This window comes from Streptopelia decaocto (genome assembly GCF_964273445.1).
Source record: "Streptopelia decaocto genome assembly, chromosome: 3".
Taxonomy (NCBI): domain Eukaryota; kingdom Metazoa; phylum Chordata; class Aves; order Columbiformes; family Columbidae; genus Streptopelia; species Streptopelia decaocto.
Genome location: NC_138656.1, coordinates 59,749,065 through 59,775,355, shown reverse-complemented (window position 1 = coordinate 59,775,355; position 26,291 = coordinate 59,749,065). Strand labels below are relative to the sequence as shown.

Sequence of the window (26,291 nt, the reverse complement as noted above, 5' to 3'; positions counted from 1 at the left end):
TCTTGACGTTTTAGTTACAGTCACAGCTTCCGAAGCATTAAATGCAATTTCCCTTGGAAGAACCTCCATCCAATGTATTCCTGCCTGTGTTAACCTGAGGTACAGCCATACTTCAAGAAGAACATAAAATAACAAGACAGCTAGATTCTCTCCTTCACAAGTACAAGGTACTTCATACGTGACAGACAGGGATTGCACGAGGTATGTAATGGGTCAAACTGCTAGGGACATTTTTACTTCATACTATTTACTGTCTCATTCCTCAGGCAATCTAATATCTTGTCTGCCTTTTTAAGCACAAGGTTTTCCTTGAGATCACTACAGTGATAAGCCAGGTCTGCTTCTTGAGTCAATTTATTTAGAACCCACAGAATGATGCCTGAGCAGCTTCTCTTCTTCAGATACAATCTACTTTGCAAGAAAATATGTGACCTCCTCTGCAACAGATAGGGATATAATCTATGGCCACTTGTATTGAAAATTCCAAGTACTTCCATGTCTTTCAAAGTTCTTGCACCAAACCCCTGCATAAAACAAAATCTCTAGCACTAGCCTCCTTGATCAAGACAAGTTTTACAGCAAATAAATTTTTAAATGCAACACACATGTAAACACTGACCTTCCTGGGATGATTTTTCTGAAATCAGCTGGCCACACACAAAAAGGAGCAGTGGGTGGCCTTTCAGAAACCTTGCTCGTATTACCGAGCATGCAAACTCTCTTACCATTAACTCCAGTCTAGCAAGTCATCAAATATGAGATTACTAGTTTTACTAGTAAGAAACATTTCTTATTCAGCTCTATTCCACTTCTTTTACATCTTAAACTCATTTTAACTAACCAGGTTGCTCTTACAAGCCAAAACACATCAACAGTAACCTTAGTTAAGCATAAGTATTCTCCTGAAATCTGGTACTGAATTGCAGAATGCTGAAATTCGCACACTGTCTTTCCAGCTACAGTAACTTCAATGCTTTGCTAAAAGGGCTGCTTATCTCACTAGGCTGAGGATGAAACTGCATAAAAGGCAGCATGGCTTTTTAGTTTTACCCACAGCAGCTCAAAACACTACATAAACTTTAAAGCATTGAACAATGAGAGAGGGAACTGCAGAAGCAGCAAATTATTACAAATAGCTCTTCATAAGAATGGTTCACTGGGAATACTTTCCACAAATAATTACACAAGACTAATCAGAGCAGACTTTCCCTTTTCTGCATACGTAACTCTGCAATATCGCTACACCTTTTAGAAGTAACCTAGACAAGGAAGTATGTGCTCAAACTGTGCACATACATGTTACAGGTAAGGACCACTGTAATTCCTAATACTGTATTTTTCATTGTTAGAAATGTTTTGGCGACTACAGACAGGTAAGTTAATACCTGCCAGGAACTGATGTCCAGAAAGGACTGCATGGCTTCAGTAAAGTGGATTAGCGTCAGTAGCATCCAACAATACAAACCCAGACCTCCTTCTGTGTTGCTCTTCATCACCAACCTCCCTCACATCCCCAAAACGCTTTGGGTTCTCATCCTTTGGGTGGCCTCTGCCGACATGAAGCAAACCAGACACTTTCTTACCAGTTGCTGGGCATCGCCAGCAGACATTATCAACAGCCCCTTCCTCGTCTTCTAGTCAGAGGCCCCACAAGTCCATAAGCAGGGGCCTGCTTACAGGCATGCTCAGCGCAGCACCCGCGCTGGAGAGACTCAGCCTCCCCCTCCTGCCGGGGCTCAGGTGGCCGGCTCTGGTTCGGACAATAGCTCCCGAGCCTCCAGGCGTGTTCCGCTCCGGCCTCCCCGCCCGGGCCCGCCACCGCCGGCTGGACGACCCCGCCACGGGGCTGCCGGGCGGGCAAGGGGGCGAGGGCCGAGTCGGGCGCGGCAGAGGGGAGGGGCGGCAGCACGGGTCGGGGCTGTGTCCCCGCGGGCACTAACGGCGGGGCGGTGCCCAGGCCCGCCGCCCCGCGGGGGTCCGCAGCAGCTACCTGCATGACCACGTCGTTGGGCAGCTGCGCGGCGCGGAAGAGCTCCAGGACCCGCCCGTTGGACGCCACCTTCTTGGTGCTCTCGGTGTCGCAGTAGGAGAAGAGGTCGCAGTAGTAGCGCTGCTCCGCCTCGCTCAGCGTCAGGCCCTCCATCTTACGCCCCGGCTCCGCGCGGCGCTGCTGCTGCTGCCGCCGCCCCGCATCCAACGGCGGCGGCCGGGCCGGCGGGGGGCGCGGCGGAGAGCGCGCGGGGCTGCCTCGCGCCGCCGGGTCCGGCCCGTCCCGGGGGTGGCGGCGGGACGGAGACGCCGCGCGCGAGCGCCCGCTCACACCTTCCCCCACCAACCGCCCACCCGCCCCGCCTTCCCGCCCACACGGCGGCGCGCCTGCGCGCCTGCCTCCGCGCCTGCGCCCACCGTGCGGCGAGCGCGCGCCCCGCAGAGGGAGGCGGGGGAGAGAGCGCCCAGCGCCGCGGGGAGCCGCCCCCTCCGCGCGAGCGGCGGCGGAAGCGCCAGGCCTAAGCGGGGCGGGGTTACCGGGGAAAAGGGCCAACAGCGTTCCCCGCCGCCTGCGGGCCCGCCCCCTCCGCGCGTCACGGTGCCGACGTCATCGGCAGCGCCCCCGAGGGAGGGGCTGTGATAGAGGCTTGGGTGCACCGCCCCCTTCCTGGAACCCGGATGTGCATTGCGGCTGTGAGCGGCAGCGCCCCCTATGGGTGTGGCGGTGTGAGGAGACAGCCCGGGCCGGGCCGGGTGGCGGCGGCTCAGCGCTGAGCGCTCCCCTCGGGAAGCCCTTGAGCTCTCCGCGGGGTGCCGGGCCTGCCGCGCTGGGCTGCCCGCGGGGGAACCGCGCTTTCCTCGAGACAGCGCCGCTGGTGTCCTGCTCTCTGGCTTGGCCGTGACTGCACGCAGCCCCCGCTGCACCGGCCCCCAGGGAGCGCCTCGGTAGGTGACGCGGGGATGCGCCGCGGCCCGGCCCGTGGGGCGCTCAGGCGGCGCTCAGCGGCTGCTGGGCCTGCCTGCCCGGAGCTCTCGGCGTCGGCACGGGTATTCCTGGTGACTGGAGGACAATTGCGTGTTCTGCTACATGGGCCCTGCCGTGAATGGCTGCCCTTCTCAGCACGCTGTGGCTTCACGCTGTCCATACTTTATGTAGCAACAACACGTAAGGCAAAACCAGAAGTGGCCTGAGTAGTAACACCGCACATCAGTCTTGCAAGAAAGAAAAGGCAAGAGCTTGCTTATTTCTTCAGCCAGAGCTCTTGCTCCACAAGTCTCTCTTTGATGTGTTTTCCTGGATTCTGTGTGTTTCCCTGGACCCGTCTATGGTCGAACTGCAGTACACTAAGAAAGTTAGTTATCTCCAAGCTACTTTGGCTTCTGGAGGGAGTCTAACATCCTTGACAGAATAAAGGGCCTATACAGAATGCCATGTTCTCCTGCTAGACCCATTTCACTACCTGATTTAAGTCCCACTGAGGTGGCAGCCCGGTACTTCACACTCAGAGGAATTCACTCATTTTTAATTTTTCCTTCTTCCCTTTTCCCACTTCACCGTCACAACTCTTCCAGTTTTTCCAGATTGCTGTTGCCAACTGCTCAACTTCCCTTAAGTACCTCATCCTTTTTGCCTCTTAAGATAGTTATGTTCTGAACTTAAAGCAGAGATTCATCTTCCTTGCCATTTGAAATGGTATATCCTTTTGCTGCTAACTAAAGTTCCTGAAAACCACTGATATGTTAGCTTATAGTTAAAATAACAGACAAAAGGAACTTCCCAGAAATGTACCATTATCAAGCTTTTGCACCCAAAATTATGTTAATGATGAAATCACACAGATTGATCACATTTCTCAGTTAGTTAAAGTTCCTCAAAATAGGCTATATTGAAGAAATAATTAACTTATATATATATTGTATCTAGTTATGATTGTAGACTTAGATAAAGCCAACTTAGCATCATAGGTCACTTAATTGGAGCTATTGTCACATCAGCATCTCTGCAAGTGAAACTAATGTAACCTTGCTCCACAGCGAAATTGCATACTGCAATTCTATTAATTATACAGAGCTATTTGTAGAAGAGGTTTTAAAATCACTTATTAGCAGATGATTGGGGTCAAGTGCCTTTGCTTCTTACACGTTCAGTGATTGTATGCTAGTTTGGGCACTGGAGTTTGAAAGATTAATGTATTTATCTATCTGTAGCTATAAAGTTCTTCATAACTTAGTGTAAGGATCCCAAAATACTTTTATTGTCAAGATAATTTAGTTTTATGTCTGAAAGTAATCTGAACCTCTTATTATTTTAATTTAGTTGCTATTTTATTCTTTTGCAGTGAGAGCACGCTTTTGACATTAATGGGGATCACTTGGCTGCAACAGTTTGTGCAAGACAGAAAGAATAATACAGGGAGGAGGTTCTCTAGAATGGACTATTACCACATGTCCAGATTCCAAACAATTCTGAAGTAAGTTTAATAGTTGTTTATTTCACTAAAACCATGATGTGTCGTGAAAATGTCATGTCAGTGCTTACTGGAGGGTTGAATGATTTGGGGGAAATATGCCGGCCTTGTCACTGTGTGTAGCACCACTCTGAAGCCGTTCAGGTCACTATTTTGGAAAACAGATTGTTGAGTCTCTTTTCCAACTCTTTTACCATAAACTTACCTTCTAGCTTTGTGCTAGTTAAAAGACTGAACAGAAAGAATAAGAATGGCATGACATGTAGCAAATAAATTTCTAATTCCAAGACGTATATGTGGGGAAACTATCTTTGCCCCAGAGAGACCCAGTACAATGTTTCTGTGTTTGGCTGTGGGGTATCCCTTCCTCCCCATCAGCCCCTTGCAAACCTCCAGGACAAGGAGGGATCTGCTGCTCAGAACATTACCTATTCCCATCAAGCTACACCTAGCATCTACTGAGACTAAAAAAAAAATATTTTCAGTGGATTCTTTATGAGGATTTGTTTTGTTTGGCTGGAGAATATGCTGTTTGCTACAGGGTGAACTGAGAAAAACAGTATTCCTGCATGTTTGTAAGATATATTGACTTCTGTGTATTTGCATTTTAAGTGCAACTGACCCAAACAATGAAACCATATTTCTATTTTTAGGGTGTTTTTTGTTTGTTTCTTTGGAAAGATCTGTATCCCAGCATTTCCCAGAGCTTACAGTAGATATGCAAAGAATAAGGTTTACAGCAAAATACGCACCAAAATGTATCATTAGTGACACATTTATGATATAGCAGATTCGGCCTTCGGTACATGTAAAGCCTGATTTAACTGCCTTGAATTATGATTTAAACAGAGCAAGAAGAGGAACTTTTCTTGGCTTTTTAGGTATCATACTTTTTAATCTCTTTCCTTAATGTATCTTCTTAGAATTCACAGCTCTGAATAGCTAAGAGTTAAGCCATTCTCCACATGGTACCTAATTTTACTGTATTTTATTTCCTGTGAAGCAGCTATTAGATGACATATATTGATACCAAAGCAGTCATCCCTTTAAAAGATCAAAGTCAGAGAAAATTACCATCATAGGAAAGCCAAATCTAATGACCCAGATGGAAGGAAGTGCAAGGTTATTTTGCTGCCCATAACAACGCTTAGAGCCAAATTATCCATCAATAAAACATTTTTTTTTTTTAGAAAAGGAATACTTTTACAACTTCATGCAACTTCAAACTAGTTGTTACACATGCTGAGACTACTTTCTAAAAATAAATATAACTCATACACATATGCAGGGTCTAGTCTTCATCAAGTGTCGTGGGAGTGCCATGTCTAGGGTCTACCTACTTTTGCTGGGCCTCTGAATCTTTGAGTTCTTATTACAGTTAGTGGGTCTCATGTACAACATTATTTGCATTAAAGTAAGTTATATGATCATATTTTTTATTTATTAAAACACCTTCAAATAATATTCAGCCTTATAAAGTATGTGTTTGGGTCCACTTTCTGTCTTGCACCTGGTTCCCCCAAGTTTAGAAAAATGGCCCTGAGGTTATTTGTCATTGCCTTTCTGAATTCTTCCGCATACATAGTGCTGTGGAACAGGTTTTACAACGCCTGCCAATATACTCCTTTGCTTGCAGCTCATCAGGAGTTATGGGAACTTGTTCTATCCTGATTCTTTATTGGAAAGACAAGTAGATTAAGGCTAGAAATGAATGGGAGATGTTTAAAAAAACCTACTGTTTCAGACTTCAGAGCTGGTTTATTGTTACTGCTTGATCTTTTCCAAAAAGAAGATACCTTTGGCGGTAAGGTACTTTATTCCCAGACAGAAGAATATTTTGAGAATGGTGTTAACACTTACATGTATGTTCTGTGTTTCCAACCTCTTTCCAACCTTAATGTTTATATTCTTGCAGTTTTGTCGTATGATCAGGTTTCACCTGCTGCTGATTTTACCTTCTACAAAATGGCATCTGTGCATCAAAGAACCTACTCTCTGTTCTACCAGTCCCTCTGGGATTGTTTCTCCATTAAAAGGGCATCCCACATGTAAGGCTATGAGATTTTCCATGGTAGATGAAAAACTCCTTTGCACACAGAGCTACGTAGCAGACAGTAACAACGAGGGAGGTATTGTTTTTTCTCCTTCTGTAAAAGAAGCAAGGAGCATTCAGCAAGCAAATGGTGGATCTAAAGCAATGTTGTTACTCACCACAATGTGGTCATTCTGGTCCCTCCTGTACCTCTGTGCAGGCACGTCCCGTAAGGGGAAATAATAGCTTCTTTCTCAGCAGCCTTCCTGGTGTGTTGTGTCACCAGGGAAATATGCGTGGGATCCTGGCTGGAGACATGTGCTACCTGTGGAGTATTTAATAATATTTCTCTGTGTAAATTTCCTCAATGGAGAATGAATAGTACCTTTCCCATGTCGTTCACCATTGTGCCTGCTCTGTTTTATGCCATGTCTCCTTTAAGCTTTTAATTTGTATATATCTATCATGGTTCCTGTAAAAGTTGCACATATTTTAAAAATTGCTCCCTTTTCTCTTTCATCCAAATATGTCAATTGATTGAAAGGACTAAGCAGTAAAATGAAAGCCTCTAAAGGAAAACTTCTTTGATTAAAAAAATCAAAGTAGAAGATACTGGAAATGAGAAACCTTTAATCCTTTATGATTTTGGCAGATTGCTAAATGAAGTTTCATTTCAGCATCTCAAAAAGTGGGGTACAGCTACCCTCACCCCAGCACTGCTGTATATGTTTGGTAGGTTCCAGGGAGGAATTCCTTTACAGAATTAACTGAAGGGAGAGTGACTTTTCATAGGTAATAAGGACCTCAAAAGCCCAAGCAGCTGGTCAAATCCCACCTCTCTTTGGATCTTAAAACTATCCTTGTTCCTTCCAAAAGGAGAGGATGTCTCCTGCTTGCATGGTACTATCAAGTCTCTTATAGAAATTAAAACTCCTTTTAGATCTTTTTAACATTTAACTATAAAGCCATCTGGTCTTGCTGCTGTATTTATTTACAGAGTGTTTATGACAGTGTCTACATCCTCCTTTATAAATATATTCTCTATAATTTTGTAGAGTGGGGAGGAGTAAGATAGTTTAACTTTTCTTGGTACTTTTTGGCACTAACATATGTATTATTCTTTATAAAGTTATTTATGTATTGATAATAACTGCCTTGAAGTATGATAAGGTTATATTAAAATTACTTTTTCTTAATTATTTGTGTTGCCTTTGTAGGCACTCAATTGTGGGAACAGCAGTTCCAGCTAACGGGCCTTGGACAGATTATACAGAAGCATGGTTTTCATGAGTGTAAGAAGTGATAGCCCAGGCCAGTGAGAATGATATCTCAGGTCGGAAAACTGCCCCCATATGTATGATGTGTGAATGTCCTTGGCCCTGGTCTGTGAATAAGTGGAAACATAACTGAAACAAAGATAACATCAGTGTGGTGTGTTTTTAATAACAATTATTGGAAAAACATCTTGTGTAACATCTTAGTGCAGGTCCATATCTGTAAATCCTATAAATTGTCACTGACTAATAAAGAAGGGCTCAGCCTAGCTTAGCTCGCTGCTCTGCTTGGCACTCGTTCCTGAACAAGATCTCTGTCTGTGCGTGCATCTCTGTCTGCATCCCGGTGTGCGTCATTTCTAATCACCGCACTCAATATGTATCTTTGTTTTGAAGCTCTAAAATGTACATTACCGAAGACCCGTCTGGTCTGAAAACAGTCTTATACCTCCTTCACTACCTTTATTTAGTTGGCTTCCATCTCCCTGGATTCTTGAGCAGTTCTCATTGTTCTTGTGCTTACTCTTTCCTCTTGCTCCCTGCGTGTGGAAGTGCACTGTAACTTGCTGATGGAAGAGGATGTTATCCCTTCCTCATGGATCATTAGTCCATTTAATAATGATCTCCATCTGGGAGCGTCATTAATGGCCAGTTCAGGAAATTTCTGGCAGATTACTGAATTTGTCAGAAATTGGTTACGATGTGGGAAGAAGTGCTGAAAGCAAGATTTCACATCTCTGTTTCCCATATTACACACATTCTGACCCTTCCTACCTTTTCCTATTCTCTGCTTTTATCTGTGTGTATAAATATATCTCTCCTTTTCCATTTCACTTAGATTTTAGTTTCCATTATACTATTTTTTCCTTAACAGTTTTAAGTTATAATCAGTTACTCAAGGATTTTAATTTTGTCCTTTAACCTTTATTTCTACATATTTCTTCTTCACATTAGCAATACAATCCTCCACAATATTGGCAGTCTTGAGATTTGTACTCCAACTCACCTTTTCCTTGTGGTTTGGCACCTTGTCTATTCTGGATTCTCCACTTTATTTCACTGGGGTAATTCTGCCTCTTGGTCAGAATTTGACTCAGCCTGTTCTTTTAGCTGTTTTTCGTTAAGATCAGTTTCCCAAAGATTTTAATTGCTTCCTTTTTTTCCATGGCGATGTAGGTTGCTCTTGATATGTGAAGATAAATAAAATGCAAAACTCCCTCTGTGTCTTATATTTAAGATAGCAATAATCTAATTTATTTCTTGTTCTTGAAGTCCCCTACATCAAAAACACCCCAACATGCTTTCAAATCTGCTGCTTTTGTTAAAAACAACACTGTTATAATGACATTTCTCTGATGTTTGAGTCAGGTATAGGCTGCCCAGGGAGGCTGTGGAGTCTCCTTGTCTGGAGACATTCAAAACCCGCCTGGACACCTTCCTGTGTAACCTAATCTAAGTGTGCCTGCTCTGGCAGGGACTTTGGACTAGATGATCTTTTGAGATCTCTTCTAATCCCTAACATTCTGTGATTCTGCATAGAAGGGATATTAAGAACACTGTACGCTCCACCTGTGGTGGCTGTAAGGAGTCTAATAATTAAAGGCCTCTCTCTATGTATAGCTTTGCTTTACTATGTTTTACAGACTCTCATTCCTTCACACTTTTAACTTTTATGTTATTTTTTCCTGTTGTGTCTTTTTTTTTTTTTCTTCCAAACATCTTGATTTATTTTTAAGATCTATTTCCAATTACATCTCTTTATCCACATTTATTGTCAGAGATTAGCAAGGGAAGCCTAGAGCTGAGCATAATGACACTTTGCCAAGTAAACTCCCACCCCATCACCCCTGCCAGGGCACAGGGTAAGGCCGGCAGGTCTGGACCAGTGGCCCATGGCCAGGGGCAGGCAGGGCTGCAGTGCGGTGGGGCTGCAGCTCTGGCTGGTCCCCACGGCAGAGCTTCAGCTGAAGGCAGCTGCCATGGGGTGAGGTGGGCCCCGGCTGTGCCTGCCCCTCCAGCAGCCAGCTCGCAGCTGGCCCTGACCTTGCAGCCAAACCCCCACTTACCTTGAAGTCATGGACCTCACCTCCATGTCCCCAGCTTACATCTGTTGTTGTAAAAGCTAGAATAATTCCATCACATTGAGGAGTACAACTTTGCATTTACATTAGTGTACTTGAGAGCAGAAAGTGGTTTTGAAATATGGTAGCATTCTCATGGCATTTCCATTCTCATTCACAGAAACCCCATTTTTCTGAGTCCAACAGTAAGATATATACAACATACACAGAACTGAAACTTCTTCTGTTTGCATTAAGAGACTCAATGTGTCAGAGAAGAAAGATGTAGTTTTCCTGTTAGTATATAAATAATTCCTGAAGCAAAGCTCTTACCATTGTAACTTACTGCTAAACTTGACTCAGTTAGCAAATGCTAATGACGGTCCTGTAATGTAAAATCAATAAATGTTATTTGAACTAAACCTATTATTTGAGCAGAGTGGAAATATACTTAATTAACACATAGTCAAATGTTCTAAAGAAATTACATTTCTTTGTTTTTGAAACATCATGTTCTGTTCCAGTCATTTTAGAGGAACTATATTAGGTAGAATTAGGGCTAAGCCTACACAGTGCTACAGCTTTCTGACTTTAAGTGGAATCATTGCCAAGTACTTTATTTCTCCCTGTTCCTTCTAGAAAGAGGTTCAGATCTTACAGTTCTTTAAATTAATTATGAAACGAGCATATCAGAAATTGGCAGGATGGAATGAATTTATGTGCATAGAGAAGCAATTGCATCTTTTGCTATCCACACATTTTGTCATATAACTGTTAACTTGTGTGTGCCCCTGTGTGTGCGTCCCATCAAAGTCCTTTGCCATTTTGTGTCTGTGACAGAGGCGAGAGAATACTCTGAGTGCATGATGCGCGCATCTCTCTTTTACTGCAGGGTGAAAAAAAAGGTGAAGAAAAGCAGCTCTTTGCATCTTTACTCTTCCTATGTGCCTTTTCTTTCAGGCTAAGAGCAGCTTGGCCCTCTTATAGAGAAAATAATTTCCTTGAGAAGGGATTAGAATATATAGTCACCGCTCTGATTGAAAGGCTGCGTCCCAAATGGGTATCTCTTCTGTAGTTGCCAACAGATCAAACAGCGGTCGTGATTAAAGGCAATGCTGATTCTTTGCAGGAGTCCAAGCGCTGCTGTTACGTGGCTAAGGTGGCAGCCCAGATCTAGCTCGAACAGGTGCTAGAAAGTAACAGGCTGTCTCATCCCCCTCTTCCTCTCCCGACCCAGAGAGATGTACTAGTAGGTTTCTTCTTGGCCAAGCTTAGGGAGATGTCTGGGTAGTGCTTCTTTTCATAGGTGTCCTACAAATGGCTGAGAGGCTGAGAGAGGACAAGCCTCTGGCATGATCCCTGCAATTCCTTTACAGAGGGTCTTGTACAGAGAGAAGAAATAGCACTGGACAGCAAAGCGGGGCCTGCTGGGAGTGCACACTGGGCTCATGCTTGCCTTCCCAGATCTCCACTTACAGTTTGTCACTGAAAGAGAGCAGAAACTTCTTGTACCGCTTCCCAGTTCATTCCAATGGGAATTGTTGCAATGCTGGCAAAAAGCCTGGGACTAGGGTAGCCAAGACTGGGCAAATGTACTTCATAACTCAAACCTTCCTCTTGTTTGTATTTGATCATCATACTCCATCCATTTGAAGGACCGAAGACATAGGAAAAACAGCTGAGAAAAATAAACCCAAAAATAGTTCATTGAGGTCTTGTGGGCAGGTTATTTATTTGTATGATTTGATCTTATTCTCTTGGAAGAGAGACAGCACTTTGAATGAAGAGCTACTGTATTTTATATGAAAGAAAAACAGACGCAGCAGCTACCTTTGACGTACAACCTTTTTATCAATAAAGGCTCTTCTGGTATTTTCTGTGTACTACGAGAGCCATTTATGTATTATTAGATATACAAATACACTAAATAGAGATGATGCACTCAAAGTGGCAGACCTTTGCTTTTTCAAATGAGGCATAGTGAAAAAGGAGGCAGGAAACTGTAAGAACAATAGGTCTGGTCCCATTTTCCTTTTCTCTTTATATAGAGAATTTGAAGGAAGTGAAATGGCTCTGTTTCCTCACATCTGACCTATGAGAAAAATAGCCTGTGCAGTCAGTTTTTAGCTTGGGAACATATACGAACTCTGTTTCCCAGTACAAAATGAAGGATGTGTGTTCCTTAGAAAGTAAGTGAATGAAAAAATGACCATGTTTCTTCTGGTGTGAGATACATGTCTTTCCATTGCCTGTTTGCCTCTGTGATAGAAACATTCTGACCTGTAGTAAACAATTAGCTGATGTACCAAGTCTTTATTGATGACTATTTGCTATTGAGGATAATTTGTGTGTTTGCTTAGAGAACCTTTGGTTAATTGGTAGAATGGGGTCAACAATACAGCCTTGGTACTGTAGTTTCTATGTCTCTTAGCCTACAGCTGTGACTGAAGAGCTATTATTTGTTCCATGTGTCTTTAGCTGTCTAAAAGTCAGTTGTCATCTCTGACCTGCTTATTGAAGCTCTCCCTATAGTGGTGCTTTATGGAAGGTGAGGTCTTTATCTCTCTTCTTTACTATAAAGACATAACTATGTATACATACAGAGAGTTAGTCAAGTAACTAACTTAAAATAGACACCTTACTTTCAGGTAGCTAAAAGCTGGTGAGATGAATACCAAGGTAAGATTTACACACAAGTAATACAATTTAAAAACCTGACTGAAAGTTAGGGATCTTTCAGCTCCCATCCAAAATCTTAGCCACTACACTTTACCCAATGATTTCTTAAATGCCCACTGACTTTTGAGGGAGATTATTAATTGCTCTCTACACAGTTCACAACAGTCCTACTTTGCTAGCACCTGCAGATAAACAGTTTTCCATGGCTGATGTACATCCTAGTGCAACACCAGTCATTTTAAACAGTGTGCATCATAGTCAGGGCACCTTTCAGAAGAAAATGTCAGCTGAGGTAAAGAGAGGTCTTCTGAAGAATTAGAGCATGAAAGGTCAAAACCTACTCGTTTAGGGAGAAACAAGAGGTTAGGCTCTCACTACATTTTCCCATCAGATCTCTTTTCTCCTTTGCTTCCCCTGGCAAGTGAAATAATTCAATAGGAGGAAGGAGGGAAAGTTGTCTGGCTGGAGTCTTTGGCTTTGTATGTCTCCCTAGTAGTAGACAGAACCGACCCACTGATTTACCTAATAATCAGTTGCCTCCATTTTAGATACTGTTTCTTCAGTTTTCCTCTACCCAGAGGACTTCTGTCAGCTGTCTATTTACAGCTCCAGCTATATGACTCTGTGAAATAACTGAGAATAAGTCCCTGTTCTGTTTTTTATTTCCATTTTAAGACCCCACCTCTCCTGAATGTGCTCCTGAGGAAGATGGGTAGTATTTCCTCTGTACTTTATCTCAAATGGTGTACCTGTGCCCATATGTACTTTTCCCTCTGATGGACATGCATACCTTGTTTATGGAGCTGGGACATTCCTCTCCTACGCTGACTTACTTTGCTTAGTCTGTGATGCAACTAATTGTCTAAATAAAAATAAAGCTACCCCTCCCATTCCCTACCATTTCCTGTTGGCACTGGAATTACAGTTATTTATGGTTTTTAGAGCAGAAATACATATATAAATTCTGGAATCATCAGCCCCACCTCCCTCATTGTTTCTGCCAAATTTGCAGACCTTCAGAAGCACACTTTAATGTAATCTAATATTATTTTATAAGTTTCCATTAAATTCAAAATGGAGATGAACTTTTTAAAATGGATTAATGTGCTGGTTCCTAATAGTGGACAGGAGTTGAAGCTGGTCTAAACTTATGTAAGGAAGACTTGGATTCAGAGGAAGTGCATTGGGAAGTTTCTGTAACAGTTCACAAAGAAAACACTTGTCTGTCTGCAAGACAGCTTTTGTGCTTCCTTTGGTAAACACAAGCGAAGCGAGATTAATTTCTGCTATTTGTGTGACAGAAAACAAATAATATTTGCTTCAAAATATGATGTCACAATGCCTTGAGAAGCAAGTTTTATATACATGTAACGCAATTATGTAGGATAATAATGAACCAAACAAGAAGATGGTTGTACTTAATTTTCTTAACTGTGTTTCTAAGCTTCTCCATCACATCAGAGATGATTGGACAAAATTTTCCTGAGGAAAAATAAAAAATAAGTAAGACTTATCCCAGAAGTTTGGGATTCACAATTACAATTAATTTTGCAGATGAAAACTTAATGAAGACTCATAAAACTTAGCTGTTGGATGAAGAAGAAAACTGGCACATCATTTGTAACCAAACCATATGGTGTGTTTGAAAGCACAAATTAATTTGATGTTCTCATAGTACCTCCCTGGCAGATATTTTTCTGCTGTTTGAAATCAGCATACAGTTTGACCATCTACATCATGACAGAAATTCCTTCTAGGCTATTAGGTCATTAGGTGAGACCATTAACAGTGCTCTGTGGGAAGCTGCATTGAGTCTGATCATTGTTCTGTATTGCAGTTTCAAACAGCATGAAATCAAATGATTTAAGATCAAAAGACTTGTAGCTGCAGTGCCAGTGAAATTAATAAAATTTGATCAGTTGCAAATTTGAACCTCATTTGGATTTTAGAGCTAGCATTGCATCTTGAAAGCATAAAAGAGTTCTTAAAAGGTAGTTTATATAAAAACTTGACCCTAAAACTACACTTCCTCATATGCAGGAACTAATAGAGTGTTCCTGTACTTGACTTCAAAATACAGCATAAATTTGGTGTAATTGTGAAGATTATCAGATTCAAATGATCCAATGTGCATCTTAAGCACTGTTTTTAAGCTGAGAACCTGGAATGTAGACTAGCAAAATTACAGGTTTATCCCTAAAAATGCTTATAAACAGGATTGTTATATTAAATTATTATTAACTGTCATTAACCCAGTGATAAAGTTTTCTTATGCTTTTAGCCAACTATAAGCTTCTGTGAACCATGCTTGCATGGCCAGCAGGAGGTCTTAACATTTCACAAAAAAAAAAAAAAAGTAATGACTTTTGCCATGACAAGGTTTCGTATGTTAAGTAAATGTATTCTGACAAATGTCAGTCCACAGTTCCATTTCAGTAAGATTTCCTTCAGGAAAATATTTGATGTACTTCTGTTATGAGTCATTATAAATGCCTGAGCTTTAGCAAGGAAATTTATATGAAACTAATAGATAAAGATATTACACCTAGAGCTGTATTTGATGTGGATGTGAATAGTAATTTTATATTAATGTAACTGTCATCTCTGCTACCATTATTTGACATCTTTATGCAAAGCCAGTTGGTTTTCAAAAAAAAGCCCCCAAAATGTCAGTATGCGTATGTGTAGAGGGAAAGGGAGAAGAGGACGTGATTTTTTTTTTTTTCATGATGCATACCAAACAAGAGGACATAGGGACTGGATGATTCAGTTGTTACCATGCTGGCTGGAGATCAGGAGATATACTGCTGTTTCATTGCCACAAGAGATTTTTTGATACCAGGAATCTGAGAAAATAATAAGTCTTCATGTTCAACTCTCTCAAATATTCAGCTGTTACAGCAAAGAACACTGTATAACACACTAAATACAATCAGCTATTTATATACTTCTTTTTGTAAACTGTCTCCAAACACTTTTTGATACTCTGCTCCCTGAAGACATTACTGCACATCCTCTTTACTTCACATCCTCTTTACTTCACATCCTCTTGTGTAGAAAAGCATCACCCTACCTCAAAATACACCCCCTACTAATTCTGACTTTGTGCATATTTAGGGAGGTTTTTTTGAGGTCAGTCTTACCATTTTCAAGTAACTACTCTCAGGCACATGACTAGGGTCACCCTGTAGTTCTTTTTATAATGCGTGCTGTATAACTAATGTTACGGGCCCAGTCTATTAGCCTGCACTAATACAGCACCTTTCTGTCATTACATACAGAGGTTTACTCTTGAGTTAGGGGTAGAGCAAGTCACTTTGGTGATCTACATCAAGATTTTAAGTACTCCTTCTCTTTTCTATTCAACTGTGGTAAAGAGTTGCATGTTTAATTTAGGAAGAAGCAGTATTCCATTGTTTGAGGCACCTAGTGGATAACAAGAAGGGTCTGATGCCCTGAGGCCATTTCTGAAATGAGTTTCCTCTCTTGGACAGACACAGGTGAGTAACAGTGTAAGTGAATCGCTCCATTTACCTCAACAGAAGTGTTCATTCAAGTGCCAAGACTGTCATTAGTCACTGTGCTTGTACTTGTAGTCTCTCTTGTTCTGAGACTGGTCCATCATGTTTGCTTTTATATTTAAAGAAATGTGTATATTTTGTTAGGTTACTTTTTCAACTTGCTGAAAGAGAGAAAAAGAATGTGGGTTTTTTTGTTGTTATTTTTTGGTTTGGGCTTTTGTGGTCATTATAGGAAAAGTAAAGTTTAGAGCCCATACAATTAATGTTTTAAACCACGGCTCTACAGGAAAATTCTTGGAAAGCTTTACAGACCATCACTATGCTTTTTATTTTGATAAAATAATTTTCTCCCTTGAAACAACTGCTGACTTAAGACAGAGCAGCCAAGTAAGACTGATGATTGGTCCAAGAATGATGAACATGCTTTGGATATGGAGTTCATAAGAAGATAGAATGCTGTTTTCCTGGTTGATTGGCTTGTCTCAAAGAAGATAGTTCTTCTGACTATCTCTAAAAACCATACTCGGTGAATATTGCTTACTCCCCTCAGATTTCTATAACAGCATTGACTTGCTGTGGTTTTTAATTTTGCATTGCAACCGAGGACTTTGTCTTGTTCTAGGAAAAGATATCTTACTTTTCCTGTGGTGTTACCAAGTCCACAGGAATAAGGAATGTAGTGGATCCTCTACCACTTGTGATCTTTATATCATGCAAAGACATATTTTAAAGACCTGTTTTGGCCTGGGCTGAAGTGGCTTTACAATTTCATGTTGAGTCATAACCCTACAGTGGGTTGCAGAATACACCACACCCATGTTGAGAAGTGACTCATGGCAGGTCGACGGCGCAGATACGTGATGGGAGTGGGCTAAGACAAGACACACACGCACACTCCTGATTCACTCACACCATTGTAGTTTCTGTTCCAGCTTTGGATACAGTAAGGACAATCTCTGGCACTTTGCACAGGTCTAAGTGGCTGGTGTTAAAGAGATGAGACGCAGGCACACGTGGCAGGAACTCATGTTTCTACTCAAGCAGCAAGTCAAACAAAAGTGCATTGAGAGAACAAAGTAAGACCTGGACTAAGTAAGAAGTCTAGCAGTGAAATCTACAAATCCTGGTGGCAGTTCTAACGGTTTGTAGCTGGGGAGGATCTCAACAGAAATATATATGCTGGAAAACAGAAAAAATGGTCATTACTCAGCAAATGACCTTGTAACTTTCTGCTATGTTTTTCAGGCTTAGCCTGTGCTGTCTTTGGAGAAACCTCTTACAACAGATGCGCTTACAACATGTTTACTGTAAACATGAAATTCTTTTTCAAAACTAATTTCTTATGAGGTAAGAAGACAGGAGGAGACAAAGAGTAGAGCTGATTGTTGACGTTCATGCGGGAGAAAGTTTACTAGGGCACTCTTAGGCCATCTCTGCTTGGACGTGTATTGTTCAAAGTTGTTGATGACATGGGTAAAGAGGTGGCAAAGTTTGTGTCATCCTATTTGAAATCATAGCATAAAACAGCCCATGGTACTGAAAAGGGCAAAGTAATATACTTGGAGGAAAATAATCTTAATTATCTGTAACAGAACTATTAATTATTATCACTTTGGAAATAGATTTTGAAACCACTGTGGGTAGTGCTCAGCACTTTTCAAAAAGACAAGTTAAATGCTTGGAATTATTGGGAGCAAGAACAAAACAGAAAATATCATTATGTCTTTGTACATGCTATACCCACATGCTGAATAATGCTGACAGTTCTACTCATTCTATCCCAGAAGAGAACATGGAGTTATTTGAAAAACTATAAAGAAACAAGGAGGATGAGCAACATGGAAAGGCATTCATCTTACGTGAGAGTAAATAAAACTAGGGCTCTTCAGCTTGAAAATAGGATGAGTGATAGGAAAGCTATAGGCAGGAATGTGATGGAGAAGGGACAAGATGGAATAATTACTTGCTCCAATAAGTGTCGGCAGCCAGGAGAGAAACCAAACAATAGTTTTTGTGGATTATACTGTTTTCTGAATGCCTGTTTTTTGTCACTGCTGAAGGCAAAATGTTGGATTAAATTGATTGTTTGATCAAATCCAGTAAATTTACTGAGGTGTTCTCAAGCTATGTTTTTTTTTTCTGATCTTGCATTGCATAATTTCCCTGTTTGGCTGCCTTCATGTTAAAATGTGTATCTGGGGGGAAAGTAACAGTACAGTAAGGTGCCAACGAAGGTCAAATTAGAATAATCTGTTTTAAAACAGGTTCTTATGACTTTTGGGGAGCACTCTTAGTAAATGTGTCTAAAATGCATAATGAATTATGAGTCCAGTGACGACCTTAGCCAGTGATATGAAATAGGTAGGAGCAATATTTCCATGTCTGTCATGTGAGCTTGTAAAGGACAATTCTGGGTTTTTTTAATTTTTCCCAAGTATAATTTGTGGAAGCAGAATAACTGAAAACCGTGATCTCTCTAATTTTCACATTTCCTGCTCTCTGCCGCTGCCTCTGTAAGGACATCATCAGTCACTTGCTCCTGGCGCTGGCCAGCTCATTTTCATACTTTGGCAGCATCATTGCTCTGTTAATTGTCATGGTAACAGATGGTTTTGATTACTTATTTTCCTAGAATTGTTTTAACGTTACATGACAAGGAAGGATGATTCAATAAATTGTAATGAAAGCATACCGTGTTTCAATAATCTCCTGGTGTGTTCCTGGGAACCAATACTTAACAGTGTGCATAACACTTTCTTTTCAAAAGACAGGAATTAAAAAGAAAAAAAAATAAATGCACTTCCTCCAAAAAAAAGGTTAAAATAAAACAGATAAAGAATTACTGTGTTTTGTTCAACTTTATCAGATAAATAGTTGATCTTCTTATAAATTAGGGGCTATGATTCAAAACAGACTTGAAAAATAATCTCTAAAGTAGATATAATGATGAAAATTATGATGATAGTAATAATAATAATAAATTTGGTCTGAAAAGTCCCTAACTATTACTTGATCAAACATAAATTTTCCATTACAACAATCACATTATGCCAAGCAAGGGCCTACATTATTTATTCAAATATAATGGTGTTCTGATGATTACGAAATCTGGAGTGTGCCCATGACACAACTGAAAGCATGTGGTTAACAACAAAAATAGAAGATAAGCACTTTTATTCTATACTGCTAAATAACTGGAATATTTTCCATATTTGCTAACATACTAAATAGATTGTCCTTTAAAAGCTTTGTATCAGATTTTCCTTAAAAGTCTATTCTTTTTATTGTAGTATTTAGCATTGTGTTGGCCAACAAAACGAAGACCTTAGGAAAAGCAATATGCCTTCATATAAGCACACAGGCCATCATATGCACAGAGCATCAATACTGTTCAGATATTACATTTTTCTGAGAGTTCTCCACTGTTTTTTGATTCAGTTCAGAAGATTTAAGTGTCATTAATTTCATTATCGACTTAAGAATGTTTTCCTAACTATCAGGGTTTGTTTTTTGAAAAGAGCACCACTTACTTATGTTAAATACAGCTAATCTGTTCAGGAAAATGCTTTGATGTGCTATCATCTGCTGAATATATAGCTCCTTGTGCAGAAAGCAGCATGGCATTTATTTTTTTTTTTACTAACTAAAGATTCTATTACTGATAAATAGTGATTATTCTAAGGAAAAAATAATCTTTTAATAAATCTTTAAATAAAAACACCAACATTAAAAAAAAATCCCTCAGAAAAGCAAAGAGTTTGGCCTCCAGTTGTATATCCCTGGAGTGATAAAATGTTATGATCTTGGCATCATTTCCACTGTGCAAATCTATTATCTAGCTGCAGGTTCTGCCAAATGAACCCTAGCAGAGCTTGCTCTAGTGTTTTAAGGGGCCACGAGCTATTTATTCGTCCTTACACCGGGGATGGGAGAAAGTAGTAAGGAACCAGAGCCAACTGCCACAGCTCGCAGTCTAAAGAAGCTAATGCATGAAAATGTGAATTGCAAGAGCTGGAAATAGCTTCTCATACCAACTCTGCTCTATGGGCAGTGATGCCTGATAAGGAGGTGGGAGAGACAGCTGGGAATGGCAATGCCTTGAGCTGTGAGAGTGAGAATTTTCTGGAGACATCTGGTGTGAGCCTTGCCTCTGACTAGTGGGTTGGTGGCAGCCTCGTTGCTTTGTAGGAGTTAATGCAGCTCTCAGTTTTAATGCCTGCGTCCTTGAGAGAAGATGTAAACACTTCTGTGAGATAAAGAGGAAGCAAGAAAGACAAGAGCAGTAGCAAATACCAAGATACAAGATGGAAAAAATGAGATTGCGTTCTCTGCACAAAGACATGGCACTGAATGAAAAATTAGATAAACTGCAACATGACTTTATTGAAGGTAAATGATCCTCACCTGGCTCATTCTCTCTCTCTGGAAAGAGAACCGCTTTTGTAAGAACAAATTCCCCTGTACTCTGCACTGGTGAGGACGCACCTCAAATACTGTGTTCAGTTTTGGGCCCCTCACTACAAGAAAGACGTTGAGGTCCTGGAGAGAGTGCAGAGGAGGGTGGTGAGCGGCCTGGAGCACAAGTCTGATGAGAAGCGGCTGAGGGAACTGGGGCTGTTTAACCTGGAGAAAAGGAGGCTGAGGGGAGACCTTATTGCTGTCTACAACTACCTGAAAGGAGGTTGTAGCATGGAGGGTGTTGGCCTCTTCTCCCAAGTAGCAAGTGATAGGACAAGAGGAAATGGGCTCAAGTTGCACCAGGGGACGTTTAGAGTGGATATTAGGAAAATAATTATTCACAGAAAGGTTTGTGAAGCACTGGAACAGGCTCTCCGGGAAAGTGGTGGAGTCACCATCCCTGGAGGTGTTTGAAAGGTGTTTAGATGAGGTTCTTAGGGTCATAGTTTAGTACTAAAGTTAGGTTATGGTTGGACTCAATGATCTTAAGGGTCTCTTCCAACCAAAATTATTCTACGGAATGTGTGGTGCATGATAATGTGGTATGGTGTCACCTGCGGAAGCCAGTAAAGAGTATGAGCCAGGTATGGTATCAGAAAGTGACTGAAGGAGCAGAGTGTGTTTACAGTAACTCTCCTGGAACAGTAGGAGTTACTGAACGGCTGGCCTTGGAAGGCACCTCACCTAACAAACCTTTGCCACAAAAAGAACGAGGTGTGCTGGTGAAAAAGCACGAAGTTGGGAGTCGCTGATGTTGAAAAAAGTGAGGTCCTCACAGCGGGAGAAGAACACGGTGCTCCCACTGGGAACGCCGGCCCAGGCCCTTGCCAGGGCCCGAGGGAGAGCCGGGCCTGGCGCCAGGGACGCGGTGCCCGCAGGATGCTGCCGCCCGGCCGCCCTCGCACGCCACAGGGAGAGGGATCCCGTCAGAGCAGGGAGACTCCCGCTGCAGCGAGCGACAGCAGCACCCAGCGCGGCCGAGGGCGCCGCACCGGGGCGGCGCGGAGCCCTGCGCCGGGAGGCGGCCCGGCCCCAGCGGAGGCCACTTAGCCACCGCCCGCCCCCTCGCCCTGCCCCCGCCTTCCGCCGCCTGCCCCACCGCCCCCGAGCTTCTTGACGCGGCTCCCGCCGGCGGCACCTCCCGGCGAGAGCGGCGGCAGCAGCGGGTGAGTGGCGGGGCGGGGAGCGGGAGCGGGCCGGGGGTGCCGCGGCGGAGGGAGCGCCCTTGTCTCCGCTCCCGGGGAGAGAGGTGCGGCCCGGGCAGTGGCGGGCGGGGGCGGCTGCCGGGGCCCTTCGCACCCGTTTCCCGGTGCGCCCTGAGCAGGCGGCGGTGGGAGCCCCGGCCCGGCCGTGCCCCGGCAGAGCCCGGGGAGGCGGGGGCTTCTGCCGGGGGTGCCTCTGGAAGGCAGAGGGACCGCGCCGAGGAGCCATGTTCTCAGGTATCCGCGGTGCCTGCAGCGGGGGAGGTGAGTTGGGAAGATGGGTTTGTGCTAAATAACTGTTAGGTGAATTTTCAGCCAGTAAAGGAAAGTTTAGCTTTCGTAGTACGTACTGAAAAATCGTGCTGGCTTCCAGCAATGTAATCGCATCTGAAATACTAAATAGTTGGCGTGCACTTTTCATAGTTGGTGCGTTGAGTGTATGACAATATAAAGTAAATATTTAAGTGTGCTTAAAATGTCTACAATCCCTTCTTCCTTACACAGCCACGGTTCTCTGGTCTCAAAAGTGTTGCATAATAATATAGAATATATATTTTTTAAATTCTAAATGTTGCTATTTAAATTGGAAGTGTGTGTGTGAGGGAAAAGAATTTTAAATTTACATAAATTTAAAGGGTTAAAAGTTAAAGTAAAAACAAACAAACAAAAACTTTTAAAGTTAAAAGAACATCTTTTAAGGGAAGCTAATTATCCCATTGTAATGACCAATAATAAAATTGGCAGTTTGACAAATTAATAATGATGGTGTAAGCTTTTTGGTAGACTGGTCATATTTTCCTCGTTGACTTGTAGCAATATATCTAGTGCTCAGTTAAACTAAAGGTGAAAGCATGTAGAACTCCTCTAAGGCAGTGGTACCGAGGCAGCGCATCCTGTTGCAATGTTAGAGGCCAGTCTGCTGATGTCCACCTGAGTGTTTGTTGTTTCCCGGCAGTAGGAATGCAGCAGGGGTTTGGATGGGCCTTTGCCTGAAACCCCTGCTGATATGATGCCTGCTCAGTATTGCATGTTAAAAATACAGATTTTTGCAAGTGAATTTGGGATCTGAAAATCAGACTCTGTTACAAAGGGGGTTTTGCCTCCTGGATAAATCGTGAGGGCTCAGGAGGTGGACCTGTGTCACTCTTACTATTATAACTCAATAAAAAAGGAAAAGAGGGGAAGCTTTCCTCTTAGGAAGAGTTAGTCATGCCTCCAGATGTCAAGTTTTTAACTCTGCTAACTTACCAGATCTGTGCAGAAACCTTGGTTTCTTGAACAATAGGCACTCAGTGCTCACTGAGCCTGGTTCGGACAGTGCTGAGCTCCAGCAGCTCCCTCGATGGCTTTTGTTCCAGGCTGCATTGTTGGCGCACATGGAAGCTGCATTCAACACTTTGCTTTGTCTGTGGGGCCCGCTTTCTTATGCTTACCCTGATGCCAGTTTTTGCTTCAGGAGTTTCACATTTAAAGGTTTTATTGTGTTGGATGATGCTTTGCATAGCGTAGATCCCAAAACACCTTTCAGGTGCCTGCAGTTATGAATGGATGGATGGATGCTTTGTGGTTAAATAGCATTTTGTGTGACTGTAGCGTTGCCATCTACTAAGCTGTGTATGGGTAAACTGTTTCAAGGCATTGGTGCACACTGGTGGAAGTTGCTGTTTCACAGCACAGGATATGTTTGGCCAGTGTAGCATTTCTTTGAGATCACTATGATGGGAATAAATGTTGATGTTCTTGGGATGCTTGTGTAGTTTGCCTCTGGTTCAGTTCTGCTCCCGGTAGCTGGCTTGGGATAGCTGCTGTCCTTTTAGACAACCATGCGCATAGACCTGCCATAACCATGCCCACAGTGTCTTGCCGGATAAGTGGAAAGCTGTGGTCTGGTTTAAAAAACCCAGATCTACCACATATCCCATATCCCAGAGAGGAATTTAAAGGAAGATGTTCTAATTTTTATTGAGGGCATTGAGAGAAAGATGCAAAACCCCTGGAGACCTCTGACATTACCAGGATGCTCTGATTCATGGAGGTCTAAGCACATTCTTTAAAGCAAAACACACACACCTCCTGCTGCAACCATCCCACATTTTTCATGTTTTGAGAGTAGCTCCCTATATTTGTGCTAAGAGTGTACCAAGGTTGTATTTTCTCTTTACTTCCCCTCAAATGTGGAGGTGTGAAGGCTTTTTATCCTTTCAAGACTGAAATCTCAGATTATCCTGTAGCCAAGTGTCACCAGGTGACTGGGATTTACAAAGTGCTGTGACATTCCTGACGAACTGACAACAGGACAGGATGGTGCAAAGGATTTATGGGTCTCCTAATAACTTTTTCAAAATTTATTTTACTTTTTAGACCACAATGAACGTGGAACATGAAATTAGCCTCTTAGTTGAGGAGATTAGGCGGTTGGGAACCAAAAGTAAGTATTGTAATATCTCTGACCATACAGATGTTGTCATGTTATACATACATGTATGTGTATGACATACATGTCATACAGTCATGTTATATCAACCTATGAACTTGGCAAATTTAATTAAGCTGGCTCAGATAACCTGAAAACTTGCATAAATACTTAATGTTGGACTGTATGGTACTCCCTGTGTCCCATCCTTTAAAGTGGTTCTGTTATGGAGTTAAAACATTTAAGCCTCTGCAGCACAGAGGGCATAGGCCTGAAATGCTGCTCCCACTAACATTAACTGCAGAATTACCCTTTTCTTTAGGGTACCCAGTTCAGCCATCAAAGAAGGAGGTTGTGCCTTTTCCTTTCACTCCTTCCTTGGTAACTTTGGAACTTCAGAGTTCATGCACTTAAGTTCTGTTCACCATGGAAGGAATTGATCTGTATGTCTAAAACTAATCCAGGAGCTATAGGTGTTATCCAAACCTTCCTTAAACTTGCTTAGAAGGTAGCCTGTTCCCTGAAGGTTATTTCTCATTGCCAAAGTTCATCTTTTTTTACAAATATTTATGCATCTTGTGGATGTGCTACCTGCTCGTATATTTAGGTTCTGATGAATTTTGTTCAGTTCCATTTGTTTTTTGAAGTATAAATGGATATACACATCTTGCATTTTGTGTGACTGCACCTGCCTTTTAGGAATAGCCTACCTAACCTTAACATATATTTTAAAATTCTTCCTTTGTGTGAGAAGTGAATTCACATTGCACCTTTTTCAATGTGAACCTTAAATATGAATAAATATTAGTAAGTGAAAAAATATATTTGTAAAAAAATTTCTAACAATTCCTTATGCTTTGAAGAGTTTCAGTAGCCTGTTCTGGACATAGGTTTCAGAAAGTCATCAGTAAAAATAGACATAGCAGATGGTCCTTGATAGGAGTCTCTGGAAAAAAGGGAAAGTCATACCAGGCAGGAGTTTTGCCTACTGTTTATCATCAGCATTCATAATATGTTCCCCGATAAATTGGGGGTACACCTTGGAGTTTACTTTCAATGTTCTGACTGTGTGTCACTTTGTTTCCCCAGTAATCTTCTAACTGAAAGAAAATCTGCATGTGTTTTCATGTTATACCTTTGATTTAGATGCTGATGGACAAGTGAGCGTGAAATTTGGTGTGCTCTTCGCTGATGAAAAGTGTGCCAACCTCTTTGAAGCTCTTGTAGGAACTCTTAAGGCGGCAAAACGACGGAAGATTGTCACTTATCCAGGGGAGCTACTTTTACAAGGTGTTCACGACAATGTTGATATCATGCTACTGCAGGACTGATGTAGTGTTTCAGCTATGCATTAATAGAATTGAGACAATGACTTGCAACATCCTCTGAATAAGGCTGATCGTTCTACGGTGTTTTGATGTATTTTCTATATCTTTATAGTCAAAAGGAAACTGTCATATTTTGGAAAACATTCCCTTTTGTAATTCTTCCTAAAATGGTACTGTATGTAAGGTAAAAGATGCCAGATTGTGCTTTTTTAAATTTTTTTTTTAAATCTCAGGTACATGCTCTCAAATGTCTGGTGGTTATTTTCAACATATGAAGAAGGAGACTGGTAATTTCATGTTTACAAATCAAAATGTGCCATGAAAGTACAAAATTAAAACACATAACTAAATTTATGCAGTTCTTATTGTTTCTCTTTTTATTTGCAATCTGAAATGAAAGCAAACTGAATTTCTGTAAGGAGCGTGGTTAAGTAACTGTACAGAAAGCATGACAGTGAGATAGAAATAGTTTTGCAGCATGATTCAGTTGAAGAATGACTGTCCATTGGCGTGACCAGATTGTGCATAAAAAGCCACAAATGATAGAGGTACCTCGTTCATCTCCGGCAATGTAATACGCTTTCATTCTTTTGTCCTCTAGACTTTTGAAGGAAGTGGGTGAGGAGTTTCCTGAATGCTTTCATGCAGTCTTAACCAGAAGATGGTACAGCAGCTTCAGATTGTGATTATTTTCCTCACAGAAATCATACTTTCTCTAAATCACTCCAGGCACAAAGTGTGAGAGAAGGAAAAAAAAGCCCTCTTGGTTGTTTTCTAGCTTACTAATAATTCTTCTTAGCAGGTAAAAATGCTCCCTCCAGCAGGGAGAAAGAGTGGTTTCAGGAAAGCAGCAGTGGGTAAGCGAAC

The 26,291-nt window shown here is 41.9% G+C and overlaps 2 protein-coding genes across 13 annotated transcripts in view; one reads left to right on the top strand and one right to left on the bottom strand.

Annotated features, from left to right (window-relative positions):
* The window catches only part of REPS1 (RALBP1 associated Eps domain containing 1), a 68,270-nt gene extending 65,936 nt beyond the window's left edge, over positions 1–2,334 (bottom strand). For 7 of the 8 annotated variants that reach the window (XM_082047768.1, XM_082047774.1, XM_082047771.1 and 4 more), the window contains exon 1: positions 1,991–2,334. In XM_082047768.1, coding sequence (XP_081903894.1) covers positions 1,991–2,143 — 153 coding nt within the window. In that variant the 5' untranslated portion in view covers positions 2,144–2,334. The remainder of the gene's footprint in view (positions 1–1,990) is intronic. The other variant, XM_082047775.1, reaches the window with a different exon arrangement.
* Positions 2,335–2,721: 387 nt separating this feature from the next.
* On the top strand, positions 2,722–25,782 carry ABRACL (ABRA C-terminal like). Of its 5 annotated transcripts, XM_082047845.1 has the most exons (7): positions 2,722–2,934; positions 4,329–4,460; positions 7,707–7,764; positions 15,899–16,002; positions 17,269–17,370; positions 24,045–24,111; positions 25,243–25,782. In XM_082047845.1, the coding sequence occupies exons 6-7, from the start codon at positions 24,051–24,053 to the stop codon at positions 25,425–25,427; spliced, it is 246 nt and encodes an 81-aa protein (XP_081903971.1). In that variant the 5' UTR covers positions 2,722–2,934; positions 4,329–4,460; positions 7,707–7,764; positions 15,899–16,002; positions 17,269–17,370; positions 24,045–24,050; the 3' UTR covers positions 25,428–25,782. The 5 variants fall into 5 exon arrangements, with proteins under 5 accessions (XP_081903971.1, XP_081903970.1, XP_081903973.1 ...); XM_082047844.1 differs by lacking the exon at positions 7,707–7,764; XM_082047847.1 differs by lacking the exon at positions 17,269–17,370.
* Positions 25,783–26,291: the final 509 nt, after the last annotated feature.